This window comes from Vidua chalybeata, chromosome 4 (assembly GCF_026979565.1).
Source record: "Vidua chalybeata isolate OUT-0048 chromosome 4, bVidCha1 merged haplotype, whole genome shotgun sequence".
Taxonomy (NCBI): domain Eukaryota; kingdom Metazoa; phylum Chordata; class Aves; order Passeriformes; family Viduidae; genus Vidua; species Vidua chalybeata.
Genome location: NC_071533.1, coordinates 39,721,529 through 39,739,030, shown reverse-complemented (window position 1 = coordinate 39,739,030; position 17,502 = coordinate 39,721,529). Strand labels below are relative to the sequence as shown.

The 17,502-nt window shown below is 39.2% G+C and overlaps 1 protein-coding gene across 6 annotated transcripts in view; it reads right to left on the bottom strand.

Moving 5' to 3' along the window:
- Window positions 1-2,343: 2,343 nt before the first annotated feature.
- DCTD (dCMP deaminase) overlaps window positions 2,344-17,502 on the bottom strand; it is a 60,238-nt gene continuing 45,079 nt past the window's right edge. For all 6 annotated transcript variants that reach the window (XM_053940887.1, XM_053940891.1, XM_053940892.1 and 3 more), the window contains 4 exons: window positions 16,634-16,769; window positions 7,251-7,367; window positions 5,599-5,695; window positions 2,344-3,679 (listed from right to left, as the gene is read on the bottom strand). In XM_053940887.1, coding sequence (XP_053796862.1) covers window positions 3,601-3,679; window positions 5,599-5,695; window positions 7,251-7,367; window positions 16,634-16,769 — 429 coding nt within the window. In that variant the 3' untranslated portion in view covers window positions 2,344-3,600. The remainder of the gene's footprint in view (window positions 3,680-5,598; window positions 5,696-7,250; window positions 7,368-16,633; window positions 16,770-17,502) is intronic.

The following is a 17,502-nucleotide window of genomic DNA, read 5'->3' as shown; positions in this document are numbered from 1 at the left end:
AAGCCCACCTGCTCCCCACAGCCCCAGCTGCAGCTCATAAACTTATCCCAGGCACCAGGTGAGAATTAGCCCCAGCCTCCTGCAATTGCTGCTTCAGGGCATCAGGTGAGGCCTCTGTGCTAGCCCCACCTCATTCACTTGCATGAAGACTCCTATGACCCACCTTTAAAGGAAAAAACACAAGGGTGGCAAGCCAGAATTTTAATTCATTTTGCTTGTTGTCAACAGCTTAAAATCCCTGCAAGAGTCATTTTGGTATCAGATGAACTACTGCAGCTTCTGCAGTTATGTACACAGAGCTTTCAGGCTGAGCTATTGCCAGTGTTATCACAGGCCATTTGAGAAATCAGAGCAACTGTACTGGTCACAGCACAGTTTTTGTAATCTTTGTAAAAATATTCCTAATATACAAAGCAATAAACTGCAGTCAGTGATCAAAGCTCCAAAGATGCAGATTGTGCTTTTACTCAGTATGCCGGGCTGTGAAACCACCCTTTGTTAAATGAAATTTATGTAAATAAGACTGCCAGTTCCTTGGGTTTTCTGTCAAGGGAATGGTCCAATATTTATAAGGAAAATCTAGAAGCTGGCAGGATTTCGATTTAACAGTTAATGCATTACATTGAACTGGATAGGATCTCAGCATTTTATTGAATGTGACTTCTTCCAGTTAATGGTACCAAGGTAACTACCAAAGTGCTCCCCAGAGTCTCCTTTCAGGTTGCTGCACCAAGTTTTTCAAGCAATCCCTACTGAGGCCTGAGCCTGCAGTCAGCTCCCCTTCCCAGCAGGCTGGGGGGTGGCTGCTGTGGGAGTGGTGCTGGCAGCCACAGAAGGACCTGTGCAGTTTCACGTGGGTGAACCATCAGGCTCAAAGGGCCAACAGTTCCAAGTCCAGCTGGAGTAGTGGCTTGGAGGAATGAGCTGATGGAAACTTGATGAAGTCCTGCACCAGGAACAGAACAACTCCCAGCTGGCTGAGTGCCCAGTGGATGGAAGGCAGCTTGAAAGGACAGGATCCACCTGGATCCCTGCATCCACTGAGTGGATCCTGTTGCAGTCTCTGTCACAGAAGAGCAGAATCAGTGAGCATCAAGAATTGGAATGGCTGACCACAAAGGCCGTGGAATCTCTGTTCTTGTAGATGCCCACCTGGACAAGGCCTGAGCAACTGGATCTAACCTGTAAGTCAATGGTGCTTTCAGCAAGAGGTAAGAATAAATACACTCTAGAAATCCTTCCACTCCAAATGGTTGTATTCATCTCAAACTTGAGCTTCAGCAGCAGAAAATACATTTTATTATATTTAGCTGTTTTCTTTGTTTCCTCTACCAAGTGCTCCTTATTTGGAAGTCAAAGCACTATCTCCTGAACCATTAAAACAAAACAAAAAAAACCCAGAGAAGTGTACAAAGTAAGGATCAAAACTTCTTTAAAATTTTCTCTAAAACATTACCCTCAAACTAAGCACACAGTGTCTCAAGAGTTGTATGTGTGCTTTTTCCCTCTACATAAAGTTGCCCTGGAAATTAGAGTCCACTTACTGGCCTAAGTCAACTGACCATTACTCTGATATCTTGTACATGCACTTCTATTAGATCAAAACCTGATCAGAACTCTAAAATCCTATCCTTTTCTCCAGTACTGCTTTTTTGTTACATAACCAGGGAAGTCCTGGAGGAAAAAAAAAAGTTTATAAAAGAAAAAGTACTTCCCTAAAAACATCTGGACATTGGTTAAAAAAACTTTCAAGTTTTTATGCATGTTATATATTCACAGTATCCAAGGCCTAACATGAAACACTACAGTAACTCGAATCACAATGCATATACATTTTAAATCTGAACTTAGATTAGCAATTATATATTAAGAAAATAGCAATTTTGCAGCAAAACACAAAAATTCTGCTTCTTCTTTCCCCTCTGTCCTATTGCCAGATATGTATAAGTCAAAATGCTTTTACTTACTAATTCAGACCAAAGAAAAAGATGTGCATAAACTGGCTTAGTGACCTTTTATTAACGTCATTTTTCAGGTTTCATGCTCTCCCCCCCCACCCCCCTGCCCCCCACATATGTGTAAAATTCTTCTTCTGGCACTAGGCCACAGACCAATTTTGACGTGGAAAACAGCTGTAGGAAAAAGAAACTCAGAAATTATCTTATAAATGGACACATAATACATTACAGTGATCCCTTTAGTAGTCAAATGGTTCATGAACATTATATTTTATGTAATATCACAAATGCACAAAATATGCTTTCCATATGATTGCAAAAACAGCAGTGCTCTGGAGCCAAGTGCATGACTTAATATTATAATAATGAGTCTACTTCAGTGTAGTGGATTTTAATAAGACTTTAATAATACTGGTATGAAGCCAAATTACATAATGTCCCAAAATATGAAACAAAGCTTTTGTAGAGAAAATAAAAGCTCATTGAAGTATAACCACATTAAAAAAAAAAAAAAAAACGAAATAAAACCAAAACCAACAAAACAAACAACCACCAATGTTATCTAAACAAAGCCATTAGGCATACTTAATTTTTAAAAATCAAATTAGAGAAAATGAACTCAAATCTATTCCCAGATCTCAAGATAAAATTAAAAAGGATATTATTTTAGGCAACATTTATGAAAATGGAGGTACTATGTCAGCACTGGGAAACAAGCTAACACCATAATTACATCTTTTGGCAAAGATATGGACATGGGTTGAATACCTCCAATTTCTCTCAAAGGACAAAAAATGATTCAGTTACTTTACAGGTGGAGTTTAAGACTGAGCTATGTTGGATTATCTAGGAACAGCTTAGACCAATAAATTTATTTTCTTTTACATATGAAAACAAACTCAGAGTAAAAGTCCCAGAGGTAAAGCACCAAATTATTTACTCCCTCAAGCCCCCTCAATTGTGGAGTCTTGAGGAAAATGAGGATTTGAAATCACCTGTAAAGCTCACTCAGGCATGGACAATTCTCAGAACAGCTTCCTCTCTCAACCCTCCCCAAGTATGGCAATGTCAGATAGCAGTTAAAAGAAAAATCAGCATTTCATTTGTTGGGTAACAAGCAGAATGGCACACATTCCTAAAGCTGTAAAACCTTTAAAATATATTAGTGTTATGCTAGTTGGAAGATTAGAATTTGCACGGATAACATTTTTTGTTCTTTATTGGGGTCAACTGTGAAGACCCACATATCCAACAGAGAGATCAACATCTATTAGCATATTCCACCGTACTACTGGTTACAAGTAGTGCTGATAAACTGAGGCTAAATCTGTGCTGACAGCCCATCAGAGCATGTGGTGATGAATACAGGAAGAATCAGAACAGTTTTCTTTACTTACATTGTTTCATCTATGTGTCTCCACTTTTTAAGCAGTTTTGATAAAGGCATAAAAAATTTTCAAGTAGATTTAGATTCCACATGACAAGATGAAGTGAACAGGACATTTTATGCCTTGGATTTCTTATACGTCTACTTTAGCTACAGAAACCATTAAAAAGTTGCAAGTAACTTTAAGATGAAAGGCATTAGCAGCTTTTTAGAAAAGGATAATCACACTCTTCTAAAGACTTAATGAGACATAATTCACAGAAGCTTTTGACTTGGTCTGCTGTTAATTGAATCAAAGTCGATGATGATCTTGTTACACTTTGGCTTGAATTCCCTAAAAAAAAGAAAAATACAGATATTAGTGAGTAGTTAAAACAGTTTGCTTGCTTTAGTTCTAGCTAAATTTTTGAAGGAATAAAAAAATCCCAAAAAACACATCCTTGGATTCTTGTAGTTTTCTTCTCTATGGGAGCCAATTATAGTGCACCACACTGAGAGAATCCTGGACAAGAAAGACTAAGACAAAGAGACACATGGGGTGAGTTACCCTCTACATTCTTCAGCTATTGGAATTTATAAATTACCCAGGAGTCAAAGGACTTTTACCAACTTAGCTGCAGGTGGTGGCATAATGTTACCAGGTCTGTGATTTTTGTTCATATATATTAATATTTCAAATATTTTTAATATATATTTAAAGATCTAGGTACAGATATAGGTATACAGAAAAAATATTTAAATCTTCTGTATATGTATGCATATAAAAAAGATATTTGGAATATATTTTGATAATATTGATATTTTGATCAAGTTTTTCCTGCCGAGTTTTAGAAAAACACTTTCAAGCTTTGTGTCAGCATAATAGAATATTTTTTGTGGAAGGAGAATAGATCACATTATGCCATACTGGGTAAAACCCAAACTAGTTAAGAGGGAATAATTTAAAAATTGTAACTTTAGAACTCTAAAATTAATACTGCCGCAAAATGTTTCCTTTTATTATCATTACAGCATCTGCTACAGCAATTAGCAAGGAAGGTATACAGGGACTGAGCATATATTTTCCAGTCTACCAGTAAACAAAAGATTATGCAAATAGTGTGGATTTAGTGCCTAATTAAGCTCTGCAGTTCAGTTCAAGAGATTCATTAAGTACCACCTACATCCTCAGCAATCGATATGAGGATAAGTAACAGTCAACGCAGGAAAGCACATGCTGCTGACCACAGAAACTCTGAATGCTTTGTTCTGAATAGCAACCTGAAATGCAAGAAACATTTCTCACTTTGGAGAAGTTACAAGATTTGACTTGCAAGAGAATGATTTATGCTTCTTAGTCAAATAGTCTTAGTAGACAGGAAATACACTGAAGGACTAAAATTGAATTTCAAGTACTGCTGTGTTTTTCCATGGATGTTTCTTAGCCCAGTAGGTATCTTTCATCCTAAAATTTTATCTGTCAGAATTGTTATGTTTGCAAATTTTTCAAAGTCTTTATATTAATACTGTAAAACTTTTTAGAATTGCAAAGCCTCCCTGACTACATAATTAGCCTCACCCACAGCATGCTACTCCCATCAAACTCGCTGTTGAACAGATTGGCTTTAGGTATCTCTGTCAGTGTCTTTAAAAACCCCACTCTTGAAACATTTTTCACGTTATCATTACTCTAAGGCAAAGATTCCAAGTTTCACCCTTTTCTCACCTAAAAGCTGACCAAAGAAGATGAACAGCTGTAAGTTCCAAGAATTAATTATGGGCGGCTTGTTTGACACTTTTCCAAATTGACAGGAACAAAAAGATACTGAAGTTTCAATTAGGATGGAGTAATCCACAAAAACAACAACAAAAAATCAGTTGGTTGTTTCAGTCCAATGCATATGATCACAGGATAATTCAGGTTACACGTGACTTCAGGAGATTATTTAGCCCTACCTCCTGCCCAAAGCAGGGTCAAAGAAGATTCTCCTGAGGACAATGTAATAAATAATCACCCCCTTGGCGATTTCACTTGCATTCCAGGAACAAAACGAGTCATGGACCATTTTCTCATACAAACGTTTCAAAATTGAACTCTAACCATTCACAAGACAAAAGAATGGTGCAACAGTCCTTCTAAAGAGCAAGCCAACTACAAACACTGCAGAGAAACAAAATGCTACATGACTGAAAGAAGAAAAACATTTGCCCTAAAGTTGGCATCTTTCACATCCCCCTTTTTTCCATTCTAGAGTAAAAAGTTAATTCTCTCACCTATATATAATACCTGCCAAATCAAACATCCGCCGTGCAGCTGTCATTTCTGTAGTGTCATGATACTTGTCGGACATGAAAATAACTTCCTTTATGCCTAAAGAAGTCACATAGAAAAAATGTTAGAATTACACTGAAAAAAATAGTAATGTCTGGTGCACAAAATTAGAAGAGGCAGCATTCATCCACATGCTCTACAACTCCATGGTACACCTCTACTCACAAATGTATGCTGTGTAAAATTGCTGAAAGATCTTTGCCTAAATCACTTAGGAAGGGGAGAAATATAAAGGCTTCAAAAGAGAATTCACAAGCGTTTCATAGCTGATCAACATCTTCCTGTGTTTGCCAGACAGCATGAATATCAATACATTGCAATTTAGTGCTGACCTAAGTGCATAAGGAAAAGGATGAGTGACTACATTGAGAACAAGCAGCCAATCTACCTTGAAGACCATTTGATTTTGAGTCTGTAAGTAGGAGAACTGTATGAAGCACAAATGCAGAATACCATCATGTTTCCCTCTTCACCTGTGGCAGCATCTCTCTGGCCACAGAGAGCAACAGGCACAGCTTTCCCAGGCATTGTCCTGGGCAAGGCTGTGAGAAGATCAAAGAAAAGAATGATAAACAATTCTTATCTTCACTTGCTGCACCTGTTGTTGGGAACATAAGGAATGTGTTACGGAGATTTGTTTACCAAAGGGTGATTTCTTAATTGGCCAGTGGTGATGGTGTTTAATTGAAAGACCAGTTAGGTAGAACTACTGGACTGTCTGTAAGAGCGATGGGTTTCTTAATGAGTATAGTATAATAAAGCCATGGACCAGCCTTCTGGAATCATGGAGTCAATGCTAATTATTACCTGGCTGGGGATGCGTGCTACGACACTCACCTCTCTTGATTTCAAACCATACTGAACCAAAATATAGAAGCGTTCTGTTTGCTGCTCTCTTCCTATATTCCTGTGGCCATTAGTGCTGAGAGACACTCCAGAACAGCAAGCCATGCTGGGACTGCATGACTTTACTCAGTGAGCAAAATACATGCTACTTTAAGCAGAGATTTTTACAGAACTGAAGCCTGCTGCAGATACTGCCTAATCTCAAAAAAGGAGACACATTTAGGCCAGCACACTTGCTGCAGTGGCACAGATTTATAATAATTGTAATGAAAGACATAATTAAAGTAGGATCATAGAAATCTTATGACATTTATGAGCAAAGATATTTTAAAATCTTCAAATATCTACTATGCATCACATTCAAATTAAAATTTCGTGTATATACTCCCAACAGACCTTTTGTCATGCAGAAGTTTATTTCTTCTGCCCTACTCTATTCAATGTGCCAGAGCACAGTAAAATTGACAGTAATTATATGCAAAGCCCGTGTTGTTCTTTGGCAGCTCCTGGTCTAAGAAGTTACAAACCTAAATTAGAAGCACGTTTAGAATCACAGTAGATGCAATTAGCACTGGAAAAATTTGGCACCATTCAGATGCAAAAAACCCCCACAAGTAGCATCCTATGAGGTTGACAGTATAATTAATTTAGATCTATCAGCAGTTTAACATCAAATACATCTATTAGAAGATGCCAATGAGCAGGCAGCACTGCAACCCTGAAAAAGTAAGCTGGCACTACTGCTTACCTGCCTGGATGATGAGCTTTGCACATTCATTACAGGGAAATAAGGCAACATACATGCTGCAGCCTTTCACATCAGCTGAGTTTTTGTTCATGATGGCATTCAATTCGGCATGGCACACTGATTAAACAGAGGAAGAAACAATTCATAATACTGATCATTAAAATAAATTAGTCAAACTAAAATTAAAGTGTTACACTATAACTGCTTGCATTATTTTCAAAGGCAAATAGCTTGCACAGCTTATCATAAAGGGAAGAGAAAGAAATAAAAGCAGAAATACCAAGATCAATGAAGGTCAATTGTTCTGACCAGGCTGCTGATTAGTAATGATATCATTAAGTGCATTAGCACTGCCATTTGCTAACACCTATTGGAGGCAACAAAGCCGTAGGCTGTGGGCCAAGCCATTGCAACCACCCTTAGTGAAGCAATATCTCACAGCTTCACAACTCTCTGGAGTCTCTAACTGCCAGTATAAAACAGCTCATTTATGTGTTTACATGCACAGATAGGAACAGTCTTATGGTTGTAGGAGCGCGCTGTGCACTCTTAAAGGCGGCAGAATCGCCAAGTAAAACCGAGCAGCTCTGTCCTCTGAGCCTCAGAATGGCTCAGCACTGCTGCAGGATTCTCCCACCCCCAGAATACACAAGACACACTTGGCCATAAAAACATCCAACTTCAATATTAGAGTGACTTTACTGCTCATTAAAAGGTGCCAGACTTCGTAAGCATGAAAACAAAGTCCTGTATTTCTCCATGGATTTGGGATAGGCCAGGTAGCAAGGGACCATCCTGCCTTACTCCACCATAACACAATAGCTCTTTCAGGACAGACAGCACCAGTGTTTATAATGTACACATGAGCAGATTATCTAATGTGTTACCAACACAGCTGAGAAGAACACAGTTTCTGTGTTGTCCACAATCAAGCTCTGAAAGAAACATCAGGATCTCTGTGAGAACTTCCTGATTACTCCTAGGAATAATAGCAAGTTGCACAATTTATATACCTACCTACTAAGAAACTGCCTGCTGCCCTGACTTCTTAAACAGATGCTCAAGTGTGGTGTGAGTTTGAGATAATTTAGAGACCTGCATGTGCAGACAACTTTAAGAGGTTTACCACTGCTTGTTCTGAAGAATGGATTTTTTAAAAAGTAGTTTTCTTCTCCCTTATGCCCATGTGAAAATTAAAACAGACCAAGTTTCACAACTTCATAGCAAACTTGGTGCTATAAGCTGACCTCTGTGTGAATGATCTCACCACACAAATAACTGACTGCAGTACCTTCGGCACGCAGGAATCATTGCTGAATGGAAATGTTTTCCATATGTGCTAAATGTCTACATGGAATTTTCTATACAACAGCTAATGCACTACAAATTTACAGCCTAACTTACAGCACACAAACTTTCCCATGCAAGCAAGTCACAAAGGACCAAACACTTGCAAAAGAAAGCTCAGTATTGGCTTCTACCATACCCATGTTATGCTGTCCACATACCTTCTCATAACGAATAAAGCCAGAATCCAACACAAAAAATAGGAAATTGAAAAAGAAAAAAAACAACCAAGAGCCATCACATTAAGGCTTCTTTCATTATTTTTACTGTTTCCATTGCAACTGTTATTGGGTCACACTGTATTTCTAATATATGCCATTAAGTGTATGAGAGATGCAGTTATATGAACCTATACATTTAGAAAATCCAGAAAATATGTTGAACTCCAAGTACATTACTAAGTTGCACCAATCTTATAAAGCCTTTACAATAAATAGTCAGAGAATTATTTTTCTGGGTCTATGGAGGATTGAGTAAAAGAGTGACATAATTTCAACAACTGAAACTAGGGGTTATGTCAACAGGACAGAAACGTCACTTTTAAGTTTCTTTGAACATTATAGTTGTGTTCTAGGCAGCAGTTTAAAATATGGAAGGCATCCAGAAAGAAGGATATTTTCAAAGGCTCCTAAAACTAAAAAAGAAACAAAATTAATGCCTTTAGTAGATATTTTTCCTTCACTAAAACTCAGAAATCTTCAGCTGTAAAACCAGACAAGTTTCATTATTAGTATTGCAACAAGTTTCCTTCCTGCTCTAATGAGAGAAAAAGGTTCTTTTGGCATACAAACTTTCAACAACAAACCTCTTCCCAAGCAAAAACAAGATCAGGCCAAGAATAACTTACAGAAGATAATCAGCTGGAGCAAGGGAAAACCACAAATTTTGCCTCCTAACCATCTTCACACAATCTGAAGTTAAGAAAAATTACAACTATCCCATGCGGACAGAAGACGTAGAGACGGCAATAAGAAACAGACAAATTATTCCAAGACAAGATGTACTTAAGTCTACAACAAACCCAGCAAGTTTTCATTTCAAATAGAAAATGAGGTACATTTTTCATGTGCCTAACCAAGTATTTCTTACTGAACTTATTGCAGAAACTAGTACAGGACCAGAACCTTGCACTGATTCCAGAAGTCATAATTTTCCAGCCAGTATTACTTTTTTAGTCTACTGGGCCATTAAATACCAAACCATTTTGTCTCAGTTGCTGTGATTTGAAAGTATATTCTGGGGAACTATCATTACACGTCTTTGTTTTATACATCTCCCTAGGTATGTGCTACTTATAAAGGGTTATTATGCTAGATGGTTCTTAAGAAGATGCTGGCATCAGAAAAGTATTTTTAGGCTTTGTCCCATCACTCTTAATTCCCTCTTACTCATATTCACCTCTCTCTGACAAATACACATTGACCAGGTAAGATAGGTCTATTACCCCCAGATTTTTCTTATAGACCACCCCAGCTTTTTTTAGAGACAGAAAACAAATCCAGATGTCCAAAATCCCTCTTGTTAATTACCTACTAGTTTAGATTTGGGGTGTTATGAAGTTTTCTAAGCTGTTAAGAGCTCCTGCTAATAGTTACAAATTGTTCTCTCTGAGATAGTAAGAAGCTAACTTAAAATAACCTTTCGCAGGTGCACAGTATTCAGAACTCTGAAAACTGTATCTTTAAGCAATTCTTAGTAAAACTAAGAATTTTTACAATACCCTATGAGGGGCTCAAGAGCTTTGGTTTTTAAGAAAAGAATATTCACATGTAGCCAACATAATATCAAGTCCACAACACTGGTTTCCATTCTGGATAAGTAGCTTGAAAAGTATTCTCAAAAGGCTTCATTAGCTGAAGAAATAACCATGCAACGAGAAGTTAAGTGTGTGCTCTGACATTCCCACCACCTGCTACTAGGTTCATGAGAGGGGGGGAAAAAAGGAAAAAAGCCAATAAATGACTGCTGTTGTGGTTTGGTTTTATTTAGTCAGTTCTTTTATTAATATTAGTTAGGTTTGTTCCTTGTACCACCCCATCTTTCCCCTCACAGTGGTTTGCTCCAAGTTGTTTACCCACCACTTGGATCCCCAGTCACCTGTCAATCTCCTCACCTCTCCCTGTTTTCTCCTTATTTGGTCCCTCAGTCAGGGTTTGTTCCCTCCCTGTCAGCTGTCAATCCTGTAACCACCCCCAGCTTCTTCAAGAAAGTTCTGTATCAATCACCCCACCTTAGCCTTTCTATTGTCCTGGACTTTGTGCCCACCTCTGTTGTGTTACCATTGGTTGTTATAGTCGATGTCATCCCTCTATCGTTTGGCCCCATTGGGTGAAAGAGGTTTCCACCCCTGTCCACCCACCCCCTATTTAATCTGCTGCCATGCTTTGTTTCTCTGGCATTTGTCACTGCACCCACCCTGAGAGCACCTTTATTCCTGCCCCGCCTGGGGGAATAAAGACTCTTTGGGCTCACAAACAAGTGTCCTTCTCTCGTCTCTTCATCTCCTCTCAGCGTGTGAAGCTACCAAAGCTGCGTTACCCGCGCCACAGCACTCAGCACTACCAGCGTGGCAGACGCCATTACCCTGGAGTGCCCGCACACACGTGGTGGCCACCCGGCCTCACACTGGTAATGGTAATTTTTCAGGATTGAACACTTAACATGAGCATGTTCCCAGTGGGTTGTAGAGTCAGAAGTACTCTTCCCACATTCTAAATGTGTTCTGACTAGCAAATTCATGAGAACCACAAGACTACTCCAGGTGTTTAATACAGTTTAAAGGCTTACATACTTGATGAAGAGCATGTTAGGGACCATAACTTTAAAGACCTTTCAAAGAAGCAGAGGAAGGGCTATGGAGAATGACTTTTTAGTGCTATTAATTACTAATTGAGCCAGACTAAGAAATTTGTTATCCTTTACTTGCTGGAACTCTGACACTGAACACAGCAAGAATCCCAGAAGGTATTAAAACATTAAGGAATGCAGTCTGGAGTGACAACCACTGGGGGCAGTGGTTGATGGGTCTGGAATTTGTAGAATGACATCTATTTTTTTCAACCTTTTTGAAAGCATAGGGACGGTTGCTGTTCACTTCATTAAGGGCAGGCAGGACACTGATGCTGGGCTGGCACTGCCCTAAGCCCTTCCTGCTGTTCTGTCTCTCTCTCTCTGTGTGCTGGAGAAGAAGCTGCTGTGGTCAGGGCACAGAGACAAGGATAGCTGCAGCAGATTTGTTGGGAGGCCTAGCCTCTTCAGACTGCAGTAAGAAAAATGGAACCCCAGCCTCACTGATTTCTTCCACAAGAACTGGAAAGTGAAGATGGGAACCACTCAGCCCATTTATGAGCAAGACAAAACTTGCTGAGTCAGACCAGAGATGCGCCTCTCAAAATGTGAGCAGCATTAGCTAACTCACCCTATTTCACAGTTTTTCCCCATCCTGCTCCAAGTTGATTCTACTCCTAGCAGAACACAGAAGTGTTTCTTAGCAGGGAAGTAGAACAAGAGGAATTGTTGTTTCTAAATCTCCAAACTTTCTACAGATTTGATGTATGATACCAGAATTGGACAAAAATCCATGCAGGATGAGAGTGGCTGTAAGTAGAGACCATCTCCTATAGATCCCCTTCCCAGCTGAAACCTCATCTTTGCACTGCCAGTTGGAGAGAGATCATCACACTTCTTCAGAGTGCCTTATCAAATTTTGTGCTGTCAAAATAACAGCTTCTACAAAGCTAACATTTGCCTGAATATTGTTGAGTGTTCGTTTCTATGAAAAATTGACAAAAAGCTCATAATCCTAACACAAGGAAATGTTGATAACAGTTTGTTTCATTTTACACAGCAGGTACTGTTCAATTAGAGTATACTTTTTGCCACAGCACATATTTTATCATATTTGAACCTGTATAAATATTTGTAAGCATACTTACTGAATATTTTCTGTATTGCTCAGAGGTTTCTAAATTTGCCAGTCATTTTAATTTAAAGCCCTTAATTAGAGACTGGTTGTCAAATGGATGTTCTTAGATTACAGTGGAGACAGAGGGCAAAACAGGAGCACAGCAACTAGACTTAGTGGGAAGATTTGCGTTAATAGGACAAAAATGTAGTATTTTAAATGATTAGTGAGAGGAAACGGAACATCAACAAATCCTCAGATTCATCTAACAGAAACAGAGGGCACATTTTTGACTCTGAAAGACAGAATTTTGCCTAATTACTAAGAAGCTTCTGCACATAGTACTGAACACAATGCTTCGGGAAGAGCTTTTAATAATATCTTAGTAAAACTGGCCTTCCATTTCTCTCATGTGCACAGACACATCCCTGCTGCTGTTACTGACTGGCAGCCTGGAGCCAGTCCCAACATAACAACGACATCTTGATTTTGTGCTGCAAAAAATGGCACTCTGCAAAACACTCTGTGCTTTCTGATATAACAAGGCTATACTGTTCAAACATACACCACAAGTAGAAGGAAGAGCCTCTATCCACTTCAAGAGTCTCATAAGGAATGCACAGTACCAAAACACGTGATCCATGTCACTGTTCCTGTGATATCCAAATGTCTTGCAAATGTTTGCATCTTCTAAGCAAAGGTGAACACTAGCTACCACATTTTGATGCCTTCTCGCAGTAGCAGCTCAGGTTACATCTGGATTTCTTAATCAAGCACAACACTGCCCCTAACAGTGAACTGAGCAGAATCCACGCTTGAGGGTGTGAGATAAATACATACAGTATATTGCAGTAGACATAGGTAACCAAGACAGTGGTGAATTTCAAACCAACAAGTTTCAAGATACACCAAAATTCAAGAGTGACAGGACTTGTTTAACCTCACAATAGAAATTCAGAAGGCAACTGTTCAGTAAGTGCACAGGGAAGGAGGAAGAGCTAACCACAGTGAAAAAGAAAAACTAGAGGAGCATTGCTAGTACATGCAAGAACCTAAAAACCAACCACAGACAAATTTAGGGTGGAAATCGGAAGGATTTTTAGCCATGAAACAGTAAATCTGATCAGAGCTGTAGGATCAATGCATCCATCAGTTCTTCTGGAGCTCAATAAATTTGTTATAGGATCACCTATAACAAATTATAGGTGACATACACCCTTCTGCAAAGATCGCCTCTGGGTCCAATCCCCTACTATGTCTGTGCTGCTAAACACAGACAGGGCCAGGGACTGACCCCTGGCCCTGAGGCCAACTAGCACAGACTGGCTTGTGCTCATCTTAGGGCTTCCTCATCAACACACTGCCCTCAGGCCTCAGTTTCCTCAAGCTCCAGAGTCCCGTGACACCACACAGTTATTTTGTATGTCTCAGTTCAAAGTGCATAAAGAAGTGAGAAGACTTTTATGCAGCCCACCAGAGAGGGATTTTCAGAGCATGAAACAGAGTATGTGTTGCATATCTGCCAGTACGCCTGAGGGAAGGAGGAGGGTTAAGCACACCATCTCAGCAGGCTTTGCATTATAAGCCTATACGTGATGACTTTGCGGTCTTTTTTCCACTGGAAGAGCAATTCTGAAGCTTTGTTCTGGAGAAAGCTAGTAAGAGTGGTGCAAAACACAGGAATTGAGCTAAGTGTTTATGGCCAACCCACAAGAGTACCCAGGACCAGGTGGTCAGCACTCGGATCCAACCCCAGACCTTTTCTGTAGCACTGCAGATGCATGAAGTAGCTCCAGAAGACTTCTTCCAACTTAGCGTGGTGGTACATGCACAATTACCATCAGCCTCATCTAATAAGCTACATTGCAGTGATGAAAGTGCCATCATTCCCGTGGTTAGCTAATGGAGCACATAGTAAGATTGTACTGTCTCTGAACAAGTCAGTCAGGAAAATGTAAGTGTAAGAAGTTCAATTTACACAAATGCTGTGATGATTAGCAAAAGGAGAAAGGAAAAATGACAGTTTAATGAGATTTTAGCAGCAATTCTATGTGTGTCTGCATCTACGAGAATTTTTTAAGCAGAAGATTTTTTTTTGTATATACTTGTCTAGTCTGTCAACTGTGCTATCAAGATTAATAAGAAATTGCTAGAGTTTAAATGATCTGTGAATTACAAAATAGGTTGTTTATTCATCACAGCAGACACTCTGTGTTACAAAGTTGTGATTTTTTTAATGAGGTGAAGACTACGATAATGGGGGAAGGGCAGTAGTTAGACCAACTCCTGGAAATAAATTCGGCACTCCGAGCTGTTACTAGTTCACTCATTTTTTAACATAACATGCTCCACATCTTCTGCAGTCAGAGTTAACAAAAAGAAAAAAAAATCCCACATCATCTTGTACAAAGAATCCTGGCAGTACTTTTAGTTTAAACTGGTCAGCTTAGATTTGAGTGCATGGAACATGCTCCAATGCCAGAGACCACCCACACTGATTTTAGCTCAGAACTGAGACCTTACAGCAGCATAAAAATTCAATCAAAATCAATATTGTGTTTTCAGTGCTTTATATTTAATCAATGGGCTAACACTTGTTTCCTCACCATATAAATAAAGAGCAGTCATGTTAAGTTGCACCATTATGGTCACAGCACTATATGTAAAACCAGTGGTTCAGAGCAGATTTCAAATGTGGCAGGAGCAGACTTCAAATTTGGCCCTATATTGGGAATACACCTGTTACAAAAAATAATATTAAATGGTCTCGAGCTTAAGAGTTACCATTAGAGATTTTATAATAAATTGGTGAAGTGAACAAGGACAAAGTACTGGGGTTTTAAGAAGTCAAAAATATCAAACTGATGAATTATGTGCTGAGCCACTGCATGTCATCTTTCACTTCAATGCTATAGAAAACCAGAAAATGGTTTTTAGAAAGAGTGAGCTCAGGCTATGTCAAAACTAATGCAAGTTTAATTTCTCTATCACACCAATTGTTAAACTTACTAGTAAGAAACAGAAATAGTAGGCAGAGATAAATACTGGTCACTGGAAAAGAGTTAGTATTCCTCTGCAAAAGGTGAACTCTTGTGCTGACTTTCCCTGACCCACACAGGGAGAAGGAAAATTTCCCAAGGCTCTGGTTCTCTCTTTTGTGTTTCTCCGCCCTGCCATTCCTGAGCTCAAGACAGGCTGAGATGCAGCATAGGATGAAGAAGCTCCTGGTTTTTCTGTGCCTGTGGCTTCTGCTGCATTCGTGTCACACACAGAGGTGCAGCAGGAGCTGGAGTGGGTACAGAAACACGAAGGGGGACTTAAGGAAACATGGGGACTGTTTGGTCTCTTATCAGTTCTAACCAAGGTCTCTTACCCACATTGCAGGTCACAAGGCAACCCAGTCTCCTTGGCTCCTGCAAACCACACCTGATCCAGAAGAGTCAGCCCTGCTGATAGGACCACCAAATTTAATGGAGGGCCCTTTAAATAGCACTTACAGAAGGCCAAATTATGCCTACTGCAAAGACAAAGGCAAGATCCAAGGCAGCATTCAACCACATTTACCATGAAACCATCCTTGCTCTTCATTCCTTTTGTCCATTTAGTAAGTGGGAATCAAATCAGAGGCTGAAATAAACAATGAAAGTCACCTCACCCATAGAAGGGTAGACCCACGGCACACGGACTTAAAGTCAAATATTCAGCTTCTTCATAGTATATACAACCTATGCCATCAACACCTGAAATGGAAATTTCCCACAACTACTGGAGTTCATAATTTTAATACCTGTATTTTAGACCCCATTACTTGTTTTGCATATACACACACTGTAATTTCTGTGGAGACAAACACACAGAAGCAGCAATTATCTGCATGCACTGCAACTGTGTGCTAATGAGCTGCTTCCTATTTACAGGCTTTCACTACCCAATCCAAAAAGGCTAATATTTATGAACCTATTTCACCAGGAAGTCAGTCCTTCAAATAGACTGTGATTTTTATCCTGGTGTACCACATATGGGCACATTAATGATATCAAGTGAGTGGAAGAAAAACTGATTGATACTTTACCAGCTGAACTTTCACAGATAGACATCACAAGTCTAACCTGTCAACCATAAGAAGTCTTACCATAAGGATATTTTGTGTCTAGTCTATCTGCTCCTGTTCTTGTCCAGGGTAGTACATCATCGCTGCAACCATTAGGCATCCCATTGTAGCCAATTCCAACAATCTTGTTTTCTGAATTTACAATGCAGGCACCAACCTAAATAAAATCAGATTTATATAGTACCAACAGCATGCAAAACAATGTTTCAACAGTGAATATGAGACATGAATAGTCAGTCCTATGATTTTCATTTAAGAGATACAAGTTTCACTTAATATATTAAGTCACACCATCTAGTGAGCAGGGCTACAATTGTACCTAACTGGTGGGGCTTTGAAATAAGTCCAGGCAGATGTAACTCTGCTAACCCTTTGGTCATGCTGCTCCCATTCCAGCCTGCCAGCACTGTTCCTTGTCTGCTTATGAAATAACCTAGTTCAGGGAGCAGAAACAGCACTGAATGAACCCCAGTAAACATGTAAGTTCAGCTACCCAAACTAGCTTTCCCAGTAGCAGTATGAGCAACATGAGCAAAAGAAAAGTTATGAAAGATGTACCAGAAATACAAGTGTTGGCTTATGCAGGCCTCACAAGACTTTGTGGCTTGTTGCAAACATGCACTAAAATTCCAAACCTTTTAACTCTCACCCTTTATTGCTTCAACCTAAGTCTACAAAGGGACTCTTCTTAAAGAATGATGATGCATCCCATTTTTATGTTTTCTGCCCATATTACCTGTTGAAATTGCAATAGTACTAATTTTAATTTACGCAATGTATTTATCAACCAGCCCTTGGACAACAAAACTTTAGCCCCAGGTGAATAACCTTCAAAGAGCTAAGTGCTCTAATGTACAGAAGGAAGTGAACATATTGTTTTTCTGGGATTT